Source organism: Tursiops truncatus, chromosome 10 (genome assembly GCF_011762595.2).
Source record: "Tursiops truncatus isolate mTurTru1 chromosome 10, mTurTru1.mat.Y, whole genome shotgun sequence".
In the NCBI taxonomy this organism is placed as follows: Eukaryota; Metazoa; Chordata; class Mammalia; order Artiodactyla; family Delphinidae; genus Tursiops; species Tursiops truncatus.
The window spans coordinates 96,632,186-96,644,602 of record NC_047043.1 but is presented as its reverse complement, the minus strand read 5'-3'; the positions used below and the strand labels follow the sequence as shown (position 1 = coordinate 96,644,602).

The window sequence follows — 12,417 nt, the reverse complement described above, 5'->3', positions numbered from 1 at the left end:
GACGCCAAGCGATGCGGTTGTCCGCATGCCTGGGGCACTCAATTCTGCTGGACCAGCCTGCCTGGACTGTCCACACAAGCAATGCACTTTACAGTGAATGCCGGATTTCCTGACGGGGGTCTGGAATCCAGAGGACTGTGCTCAATCATGCACTTAATCAAATGCCCCCATTAAAAACCCGGACTCCAAGTCCGGAGCAGTCTCCCCTGGGCAGAAGTGCTGCCCATGTGCTGCCGCATTTCGATACTGGAAGAAAGAGGACGTTCTGTGCAGCCTCTCCCGTCAGGAAGGGGAGAGACTGCTCTACGCCTGGTGTGGATTCCTCCAGACTTTGCCTGATGTGTCTTTTTCTCCCACTGATGATGGAAATAAACCAAATCCAAGAGAATAACTTCTTCTACGTCTTGCAAGCCCTTCTAATAAATCACTGGATGTGGGGTGGTGATGGGGGGAGGTCTTGGAACCCTTGATACAGGGGGTCCTATGGTTTCTGCCTCAACTACCCAGTTCTGCCTTTGAAGAGCCACAGACAATAGGTTAAAAAAAAATAATACCATGGCCATGTTCCAATAAGACCTTATTTATAAAAACGGGCAGAGGGCCGAATTTGGCGTGCAGGTCACAGTTTGCCGACTCACGCTCATGGAAAACTCAGGGCTCTCCAAATCTACTTTGAAAACCGCTGACTGAATTCACCCTTTCATGTCATCAGCGGGGAACTGAGGCCCAGAAGGAGAAAGAGAGAAGGAACCTGTCGAAGGTCACTCAGGACCAGTGGCATAACCAGAGGAAGAATCCACGTCCTGACTCCCAGCCCCGTGTGCTTTCCACCACTCCAAGCAGCCGCTCCATAGGACAGCCTTGCCGATATGTGCTGGCCTGGGACCCAGAGGCCTAAAGGAAAGATCCGGTAGGAAACTAGGATGATTCGGGCAGGGGGTCTGAATGGTGAACCGCCTGGCCTCACTTCTGTTCTGCGTGTGGTGTGTGTCTGTGTGTGCACACGTGTCTTATGTGTAGGGCTCCAACGTTGTAGGTATCAGCTGGGTTTTTGCCAACTTTTCTGATCATCAGAATGGCCTCTGAAGCTTAAAGATACAGATGCCCAGGTGCCATCTCAGCCCCCCGAGAAAATGCATTTCAGCATGTGCCAAGGTGTTCTGAGGATCAGCCAGGTTTGGAAACTCTGGGAGATGCTCGGGACTGGCCAGCCCTGAGGACCGGGAGAAGCAAGCCGGTGGGCGGAGGAGGGAACAGGACGGCCATCCGGATCAAGGCAGAATTTGTGGACCTAACGAAAATGCACAGGGCAGTCACTGTGGAAATCTGTTTTCCAAAACTGCTTCTTCAACTGAGCCTTTGGCATCGGAGGTTGGAGTTAGTGAAGCCAGTCGTCAGGAGCTAATTTCTTTCTTCCTGGGATTCTGCTTGCGACTCAGGCTGCTCCTTGTTGGGGCCTGAGCCTCGGGGCCCTCACGGCGGGGCAAACTGAGACAGAAACGAGCACACGGGCCCCGCCGCCGTCCACCTGAACCCACCGTAATGAGCTACAAGCTGAGCTGCGTGAACCAGCGCTGCTCACAACCCCATTCTCCTAAGAGGGGGCGGCCGCAAGCCAGAGACGGAAGACTTGACATCTCTTGCAAGCCTCGTGATCAGCTGAACGCAGATTCCACACTCTACGGCACGATCTGTGTTTGTTTTCAAAGAAAAACGAGCGCCTCTTCACCCGCTAAGATATCTGTTGGGCATGTTATTTCACACATTGGAATTGCCAGGGGGCCTTCAAAAGATACTGAGACCTGAGACCCACCCCCAGAGGGTTTGTTTTAAATGGTAGGGGTTGTGCTCTGGGTGGGAATCAGGATGTTCAAAAGCTCCCCAGGAGTTTCTAACAAGTAGTGGAGGTTGCGAAGACCTGGGCCCCTAAGACGCTGCGTTCATCTGTTGTCTAACACCTCCCCCCTGCAGGCACACCACCCCTACCCACCTGGAGAGGCTTCGGCATAAACAGTTCTACCCAGAATTCAGAACGGCTGATGCCTTTCCAAAGACAACTGACAGCTTAGCCAGGTCACCAGTTATTTTGTTTCTGTGACCTACCCCCGCAAGGAGAATCACCAACAAAGACCCAGTTTCTCTCGGAGAAGCACGCCTGCAGAGATCTGTGTTCTTAGGTGGAGAAGAAAGTGTATTTTTATTTTAAATGACCTCTCACTGAAATTTAGCATTTCCTTCAATTACAAAGGCAGGCGACAGACCACAGTACTGTCATCGGTAGAGATCCCACATATTTTCATATCACTGTACAGAGTTCTCCAAATATCATGTATGCTCATCACTGCTTTGAACTCATGGAAATTATTCTCCTCATGCTGGATATTGCTACATTACCATGTCATAAATCTCTTTTTTTCATGTTTTGGTGATTGTATTTCAATGTATTTGATTCCTTGTGTATGTAATTTACGCATTGAAAAGTATTATTCTGAGAAGGGGCCACAGACTTCCCTCAGTGGGTCGTTGAGGCGCCGTGTAGGAGGCTTCCCAGAGGTGGAGGGCAGCTGTGCACGGAGCCAGCGACTCTTACCTGTGGGTCGGAGAGCCGGGAGAGGTCGGGGTATAGGTAGAACTTGATGCCTTCGGAGGCCCCGGGCAACGTGACCCCCCGGATCAGAAGGATCAGCAGCATGATGTAGGGGAACGTCGCGGTGACATACACCACCTGCCAGGAGAGGAGAGGGAACAATCAAGAAGGAGCGACAGTGGCAGGCAACGCGGCAGGCCCCTAACTTCTTGCTGGCAGCAAAGGGCCGCCCAGCGCAGCGGTAAGAAGTGAGCCCTAACACAGCTTGTTCTCGCACCCACCCCCGCAAGGCTGGGTCCTGCAGTGAGCACCTACTGAGAGCCCACAGTGGTGCTGTATCAGTGCTTTCCAATCTTTTTTGGACCAGAATGGAAGAAAGCAATATATACGATATCACAACTCATACACACATAGAGCTGAAACAGGAAGTTTCACAAACTCATGCTCATCTCACATGTGTGATGCACTCTAGTATTTTCTATCATACTGTTGTCATTTTTAAACACTGGTCATGGCCCTTTAAATTCATGTCAATTCACTAATGGGTCAAGACCAACATTTTTTTTTTTTTTTTTGCGGTACGCGGGCCTCTCACTGCTGTGGCCTCTCCCGTTGCGGAACACAGGCTCCGGACGCGCAGGCTCAGCGGCCGTGGCTCACGGGCCCAGTCGCTCCGCGGCATGTGGGATCTTCCCAGACCGGGGCACGAACCCGCGTCCCCTGCATCGGCAGGCGGACTCTCGACCACTGCGCCACCAGGGAAGCCCCAAGAGGGGAGGGGAGGAGAGGAGGAGAGGAGAAAACAGAGAAGGGAATGGGAGGGGGAGAGGAGGATGGGAGCTGTTTAGGGTGGGAAAGACCCAGTGTTTTCCTGGAATCATTTCCGCTTGGTCTGCTTGGAAGCAAGCGATTGGACCCAATGAACCTGAGAGACCCTTGCAGTCCATGGAATCTGCAAGAATCAAGGCGGTGCAAGGAACGAAATCCTCCCTAAGCTTTCCTGAACAAAAGCCGCGTGGAAGGAGACAGCAACACCTTGACAGAGCACAGGAGTTCCTGTTCTACCTGAGGTGCCCTCAGGACTCAGTGTCCCCTCCTGGTCTTACTTTTTCTCCCTCGTCACATCCTCTCCTCCAATCACTTCATCCCTCCACCTATTTAGAGCATCAACTTGTTAATATTTGGGGGCCACAGACACTTCTGAGAATCTGATGACAGTTATGGACCCTCTCCCCCTTTCCCCCAAGTGTGCACTTTCACAGATACGTGCACCAGCTTTTGGATGGTCCAGAGGCTCAGATTCCTCAAGTAAAGAACCTGTGCTCTAGGACCTAAGATCTTAATCCCTCCATCACTCTGGAGCCTCTCACCCCTTTGCAATGCAGGGTTTCTTTCACTAGCGGCTCAGGCCTTCACTCCACTCATTTATTTATTTACTCACTCATTCACCCACAAACCCTAAACACTCCTATGTACCGAACACTGAGCTAGACTCCTGAATGAATGGGAGTCACAGGATGAAAGTTTCTGTTTCAAGAGGCTTCCCACTGACAGAAAAGACAGGCGGGTATGTAGGTAGATAATTAATGCACTGTGTAATCGGGGGAACGCAAAGGATGGTGGAGCACAGAGAAGGGAGTAGCTAATCTCAGGGGTAGTCAGAGAGGGCTTCTCCAAGGAGGTGATCCAAATGTTGTCCCGTAAAGGATGAATAGGAGCTCAGGACATGGGAAATGGAGGCGGAAGGAAGAAGGAACAAATAAAATCCTACTATATGCTGCGCACTTTGCACATGACAATAGAAATTGCTATGTTTATTCACCACTTCCACACACCAGGCATTCATTCTTCAGATAGTTATGAGTACCGTCTTTTTAGATATGAGGAATGTCAGAGAGGTCACTGCTAACTCACCTAGGGTGGCCCAGCTAAGGAATGGCCGATGTGGGATTCACAAGGAGGCCTGTCTGACTTCAAGGTCATGCAATCAACCATGAGGCTGTATATGTGACTCCCACGACAGCAATGCAAATTCAGTGTTATTTTCCCCATTTTTAGAGACGTGACTCTCAGAGAAGTTACGTCATTTGGTTGGTAAGTGACGAAGCAGGGATTTAACCTCAGTCCTGAACAACGGGAAATAAGAAGCAGCAGGGGGTGGTGTCCATGGGTCCTGCCAACACACCCTGGATGATCTCATCCAGACACCGTTCCTAACCTACCATGATGGTACCCACCTCAGGCCACCCACAACTCTGCCCCACAAATTTCGATGTCCATGGCCCCAGATCAACCACTGGCTCAATCGACAAGGCATATAATCAATACAAACAATTTCTTGCTGTCACATATATGGTCACCCAAAGAAGTTGAAAGTAAGTCAAATATATAACTATAGACCAGTAGACGATACTAGTAATAATAATAAATTAGAGACCAGTAAACAGTAAATGTCGATGGTTCCTGCCCAGAGAGCTAATTAAGATTGCTATAAAATCTCTACTTCCCTTAGCTTTGTAGGCACAATCTATCACAGATCTTCAGCATTTCACACAAATGCTTGATTCTCCTCCTTCAAAATGAACCCCCCTAATCAACCAGCTTAAGTCTATGAAGCTGGGAAGGCTAAAATCTATTGCTTTCATCGTATAATTTCCACTTTGGTCTCTGTTGTACGGCAGAAGATTAATTATCCAAAATGCCCAGGACCTGATGAATGATATTTCTGGAGCTTAACCCCCAATGCTCACAAAATTTAGGGAAAAAGATGTTATCCCGTAAAACGTAAGAGCAAACGAAAATCACAGACATTTGGCCTTCATCTATGGGACCATCTTGATGTGACTAAACGTGCTGGTTGTGCTCTGTCTGGTCTGTGGTGAGCGGACTGGGCCACTGGTGTGGCATCAGGGGTCCTTTATAACCTGGCCACACGCAGCCTGCCATGCCCGTGGCGGTACACAGAGCAGACTGCTCCTCAGTCAGCACACGGGCAGGATTTATTAAGTGGCTGATGAGTATTCTGAAACAATTCCAATGTTCGGAGTTCTAAATGGAGGCTCTGCTTCTATAGGACATTTAGGAGAACTCCACTCTCTCCACTGGCACCCACACCCTCCTTTTGACACTCATTTTGTAAAACCGTAAGGGAAATAAAATATTCAGGTAAATTGCCCGAAGACCACAGCGCGGACAAGTCAGCCTGCCAAAGTGAAACCACTGGGTGTCAGGCCTCAGCTAGAACAATCCCTTAGTAAGCTGATGTTTGAGAGCCCGGAGCCGGGTACAAAAGGTGGTTCAGGAGGGTCATTATGTAATGCACGCAAGCGGAGAGCAGTATGAAAACTGAGACGCATGGCTGGCCCAGCTCTCCTAAAAGCCCCTTGCAATCGGTCTCTACCCTCAGCCGTCCTAGACACGTGCACATCACCTTTGATTTTTCCCAAGAGTAGCTGGAGACTGTCCAAACAGTACACATCTTGCTATCGAGAACCTGCACGTAAATGGTACACATGCTGCCACATCCCTCCTGTGCCCATGCCAGACATCACCCCCTATCATGATACCCTGAAGCTAAGCCTGGATGTGGCCCCAGAACCCTCCGCGTGGGACTCCAGGCAGCCCCATTTTCATCTGGGAAGAACCCACTATCTGCTCCCCTTGCTCTAGTCCATTTTTCACTCATGCCTTCACCATCCACTGCAGGTCCTTAGTCCCGGCCCTCAGAATGGTGAGACCAGGTGTTGTGCTCAAGAACTGCTGGATGTGTGCACACGGATGAGGTGCCCAGGGTTATGAACCCACCACAGCAGCGTGAAACCGGGAAAGGAGGCTAGAGAGGCAGGTTGGAGGGTCTCCAGGAAGGGCTCTGGCCTTCTCTTGGCAGTGACAGCGGGGTTGGAGCTGGGTCTCCAAGGCTAAGCAGGAACGGGAGAGCTGAGTCAGGCGGGGAAGGTATGGAACCAGCCAAAGATGTGGAAATGAGCACAGATCTGGTCCCCTGGGATGTCTAGGCACCTCCAGGTTGTCCTGCGGGTGCTCAGGCTGCAGTCAGCCTCACCGAGGCTGCCCTCACATCCCAGCAGGAGCGTCAAGTCCTGCCAACGTGATCTCCAACTATACTCGAAATTACACCCTGCTTTCATCCTCATCGGCAGGGCCCTTCATCACCTTTCTTCTCAGTCATGTGACAGCCCCATTCCATAGCCCAAGTTTTAAAAATAAGAATCTGGCCTGTGTCTTCCTGCTCCTGAGTCCACCTCCCAGTCTCTCACTCAGGGTCGTGGGATACAGAGCGAAGGGCTGGGCTTCACGTCAGGAACCCTGTGCTCCAACCCTGGCGCTGCCCCCACTTGCTGTGCGACTCCGTCGGTCTCCACCCCTCCCCCAACCACTTTGCTCTCACTGTGCCAGGTTCCCCGCCGCTGGGGCGCATGCCAGGCCCCCTTCAGGCCTCCCTGCCTTTTCATGCCTCCCTTTGTCCGGAACGTCCATCCCCGGCTCCTGGGCCACCCAAGGCGTTAGTCCTGGGTACGCCTGAATCCCCACAGGGCTGAGGACTCCTCACAGCCAGGGGCCCTGCCTTCCAGCTGCGATATCGTCCAATCTACTGTCCACATCAGGCAGGGAGGCCCCTGGTGGTGGGTTTCAAGTACCTCAGTCTTACGTCAGGAGCCACCCTCTTCACTATAAACCACGCCTGTCTGCCACGTCCTCCCTGCCCCTCACCCCACATCCATCCCTCAGTCACGCCAGCATCTGCCCAGCACTGTAGCTGTTCTCTGTCAGCTGTTTTATTGTCTTGCAAATTTAACATTTCTAAAATGTAAGTTCCACAGAAAAAGGGAGTTGGGTCTTTTACATTCTCTGCTGTATCCACAGTGCCCAGGCTGGCATAAGGTACATACAATGTGCTCAATAAATATTCGTTAGAGAAACAAATCAGTAGTCTGACATCTGGACCCCGAGGTTAGAATGCAGGTCTTCAGAATAGCTCTTGTGCTTTGTCCATCTGAAATGCTAGAACCACATAAAATGGGGTTCAGAAAATTGCATCGGATTTTAGGGAGTGTTCATAAATAAGGAAACCACAGGAGATGCGGCTTTAAAAGACAGGCGAGTCCGCTGATGGAGGGCAAGGAAGTTCAGGCGCAAAGTTCAGTTTCAAGATGTTTGACGCCCTAGGATCTGTCTGGAAGGGAGCCAAGCAGGGCTCAGGCATTATGCTAAATTATGCAGGGTCTGCTTACGGGCATAATAAGGTCACTGACAAGGTACCATCAAGCCTGGCTGTTCCTGGCCACTGCCAGTGATGGCTTGGACCCAGAGAGGTGGGTGTGGGGGGAGGAGGGTCTCAGCTGTCAGACCTCTCAGGCCTCTGAAAGGAGACTCCTGACCAAAGCACACCCTTTGGTTCAGAAAGAGGTTGGGTTGGGTTTTTTTTTGTTTTTTGTTTCACTATTGTTTAATTTCCTTTTAGCAGGTCAAGTCCTTCTGAATATAAAGGTTAGCACAATTGGTGGTAATTGTACTGTATCCTGTTTTAATTGACTCTAATTGCTCATTTGCATTCCAATACTGGAATTGTGGGGTGTTTTCTCCCTACTTCCAGGACAAAGCTATTTATTTCATAGGGGGAGGGGATGGTCGGATCACTGAGAATGCCACGAAAGTTGAAGAAGGGCTGCCCCTCCCTACGTTTTCTAGGATAATGGAGTCAATTGGAAAGCTGAGCATTGTTCAAAAGGCATTGAGCTAGCAGGTTGGTGTTGGGGCAAGGACCCAAGACCACAGGGTCAGAAGGTACAGTTTGCTGAGCAGTTCGGGCAAGTTCCATACTCTCCCTGGGCTGGCATTCTACCATCGACAATGAGGCGAGGTTAACTAACCCAAACTGTAATCACTCTTACCATCTGGCCCATTTTTTTTTTTTTTTTTGCCACATACACGTATCATCTTTGCATTATTTACTTAATATTTTCTATAAATCAATATGCTCTTTTACATTAAATAAATATTATGTAATCAGAAAACTGTAAGTTGCCGCGATAAACTGAAAACCATTCTCTCTTACCACGAATAGAAGATAAATGCAAAAATAAATGCAACGAAGATAAAACGGGATTAAATTCTAAGCCAAAGGTTCTGAGTCTGAGCTGTGTTCTCTCTTAGTTCAAAACCAAGTATAGCAGGTGTCAGAGAGGTGCTAAAAGATAAGCCAGCTTGCTGCACCTTTTGCCTTGAGACACATGAAAAGGGAATATACTGTCTCATTATGTGGCGGGATGTTCTTTAATCTGGGCTCATATACCCCCAAAATCACCCTGTGGACCGCCAGGAGAAAGAACACTTCGCCTATGTGTGAGAAAGACAGGATGGATGAAGCTGACGTCCATCCCCGCAACAGCAGTGTTTCCTAGAGCAGCGGTCCCCAACCTTTTTGGCACCAGGGACTGGTTTCATGGAAGACAATTTTTTCACAGATGGCCGGGGGGTGGGGGAGAGTGCGGGGGTGGGGTTTGGGGGAGGCGGGTGTGTGTGTGGAGATGGTTCAGGTGGTAAATGCAAGCGATGGGGAGCGGCAGATGAAGCTTCGCTCGCTCGCTTGCCCACTGCTCACCTCCTGCTGTGCATACCGGTTCCTAACAGGCCGCGTGGTCCGAGGCCCAGGGTTTGGGGACCCCTGTCTAGAGTACAATCCTTTTCAAAGGACCAGGACTCCCTGGAGCTCTCCAGGGTCCTGATCCTGACTTGGGCTGAACCTTCCTCTAGCCAGCTAGCTGGAGCTTGGAAGACACTGAGGTTAACTGAGCACCTACTAGGTGCCTGAGATGTGTCACAGAGTATCTCTAACTGATCTTAATACCACTTGAATAAGTTCTATCCCCACTCTGCAGACAAAGAAAAAACTGAGGCTTGAGAGAGAAGTGGCTTGTTCCAGGTCACAGAGCTGTCAGTGATCAGGAGTTTGCCCTCTCCACCACATGTGCTGGGCTCTCTGCTGCAAACCTGGCGACACAATACTTTCCTGTCTTCAACTCCTGTTTGCTCCTCTGTCTGTCCTTAACCCCAGGGGCCCAGCTTGCCTGACTTTTGGCAGCAACTCATCATTGCCTGCTACCCCAGCCATGTTTGCCTCTGTGTCTGGGGTACATCTGCCCATCCCATATGGTTGGAAAGCAGGGTACTGAACATCCAATCCTTAGAGAATCACTGTTTTGAACACCAACAGATTTTTCCCAGCTTTGGATTTTGAGAGAGCACTACCTGAACTCCTAGGAAAGAACGCTACAGCAGGCACCAAACAGTCTGGCATAACTTCCATTAAGATGCTATTGATCTCTAGGAACAAGTTGCCAGGAGAATGAGAATCTGAAAAGGGAGGTCACCATGGACACATCTGGCCTCTTCATCATTTTTAGAGGTGTTCTTAGACCGCTGCAGCAGAAACAGTAAACGAAGAAAAAACATTCTGTTTCAAGTAACCAAATTCTAAATAGGTGGAGGGAATCATGTTTGCAAAAGAAAATACTGAAGGTATTCACTATTCAAGGAGGTAACAGTACTTTAGCAATACAGCAATATTTCCACGAGGAGCTAAAGTTTTCATTTTTGTGCAGTGACAGTGGTTTGTCATTAGCACCTGTGTGGAGCCTAAAAGAACATGCCAGAACATTGGCTTGCCTTGGGATCCAGGTAACATGGCCTCAGCCCTGAGCTGGGCTGAGGAGTAAGTGAGGGAAAGTGACAAGGGACAGGATTAGAACTGAGAGGCAACAAGGGAGGGAGGGATAACTGGGTTCTAAGTCCCCATCCCACCACAACGGTAGAGACTCTGAGCTGTCCCCCACCAAAGATCCACTCTCCCTTCTTCAGCAGTAACAAAACCCCTAAGTTTTGACTGGATCCACGGCTGCCTAGAATAAAGACATTTCCCAGCCTCTCTTGCAGCCAGGTGTGACCATGTGACTATGTTCTGGCCAATCAGATACAAACAAAGGTGCCATGTACAACTTCCAGGTTGTATCCTTAAAGGGAAGGGCTGTACCCTTTCCTTTCCTTCTTGCCCTTCCCACGGGCTGGAATGAAGACCAGGTAGTGAGCCATCTTAGACCATGGAAATAGGGACAACACCCACAGGAAGGCCGAGGGACAAAACAGAAGGAGCCTGGGTCCCCACAAGCAGGCAGCTTATGCCTGGACTGTTACAGGAGAGAGAAGTGAACCATCTTCTTCCTGCTATTGCTCTTTGAGGTCTTCATTACAAGGAGTCAAACATGTAACCTAAATATCTAACCCTTGAATCTAACCCCTGACTACCTCTGTGACTGTGGGTAGGGCCTGCTCCCAATCTTAGTCTATGCCACCTTTCCTTAAGTGAATGCACCCACCCAGATGATCCGCACTATTCCTTTCTACTCAGAATGAAGCGAAGATGCTGAGGACAACCTGAGGATCTGAACGTGGACTCTCGAAAGCGACCATCCTACACCTGGGGTCAACCAGGAATAGGAATAAATAGAGTCAGGAAGCCTGCAGGAAGGTCCAGTCCATCATATTAAAAGAGAAGTTAGAACAGACCTGCCAGAGATCACCATTTCTTGGAAATCCACAGTTCCAACCTTCTCTGTCACAGTTTAGACTGACCTGACAGTGTGGACACCATCACCAAGTACAAAGCTGTGTGCCTGGGTTAGAAGGTCTCTGCAGCCTTCCAGGGCCTCCATCTTCCTCGGTGTAAAATGAAGATAACACCTGTTTCCAAGGTCGATGTGAAGATTAGAGATCACCACGCCAAGCACATGACACAGACACTGACCGCTCAATAACTGGAAGGATTCTGACTGCCTTTGCTGGTATCACTGAGGCAAGACGCAATGCCCTCCAGCCCAGTGGCCTTGGCTGGCCAAGAACAACATATCTGGGGGCTCAAAAATGCAAACAGAGAGGCTGTCTTAGCTATATGGGGAGGGACAGAGTGGTGTCGCCCGGAAATCCCTATGGGATTCCCTTACTGACAAAGGGAGTGACTGGCAATGTGGTGGCAGTGGAAGGCTGGTGTTAACAGGTGGTTATTCATTGGCTGGAAAATCTGGGTGAATCGGGTGAACAGGACTCAGAGATTAAAAAAAAAAAAAAAATCGTCAGGACAGAGAGAAGTGTACACAGCCATCCTGAGGAGGTGTAGCAGCCAGACTCCGGGATAAAGGATGGAAGGCAGTGGGAGTGAGCCATAGGGGCCATTACGGATGGAATCCTCTGAAGTCCTAGCTCCAGCAGCGGCTGAGGGGCCAGGGGGCAGAGGGTCCTTAGATGGAATAGAAGACATTCTATCAGGCTGGACCAGTTAAGACAGAATTCCAATTTAAAAGAATAGAAGGGATTCAAAAGCTGAGTTGGAGGGAAGGACGGGTCCCAGATGTGCCATTGCATACATGTTTATGTCAGGGATGAAGCTTGCCCTGCAAAGGGGGAAGCCGGGCTTCTGGAGAAGCTGAGGAAAACGAACATCACCAACCGCTGTGGGGCTCCAGGAACCCCGCGAGGAAGGGGCTCAGGGGCTCCCCACTGAGGGGTACGTGGTTGCTGGGGGCTCACGTGCAGCTTATGGAGAGGAACTTGCAGAGACTTCTCGGACACTGACCCCAAAATGTCACCCCCAGCCCTGGTAGTTCAGGAGAGAAGGATTCACTCAACATCTGATCTCATCATCAGGGTTGGGGCATTGTGGGCAGGAAGCCCAACATCTCAGGAGGCCAGGGAATGGTGTGACTCTTTCTTCTTGCTGATGGTTGGCACCAAAAAGATCATCCACACCCATGGCCTGTTCC

At 50.0% G+C, this 12,417-nt stretch overlaps 1 protein-coding gene across 2 annotated transcripts in view; it reads right to left on the bottom strand.

Moving 5' to 3' along the window:
- The window catches only part of SLC6A11 (solute carrier family 6 member 11), a 122,282-nt gene that overhangs the window by 65,481 nt on the left and 44,384 nt on the right, over positions 1-12,417 (bottom strand). For both annotated transcript variants that reach the window (XM_073787701.1, XM_033865432.2), the window contains exon 6: positions 2,591-2,725. In XM_073787701.1, the coding sequence (XP_073643802.1) occupies positions 2,591-2,725 (135 nt within the window). The remainder of the gene's footprint in view (positions 1-2,590; positions 2,726-12,417) is intronic.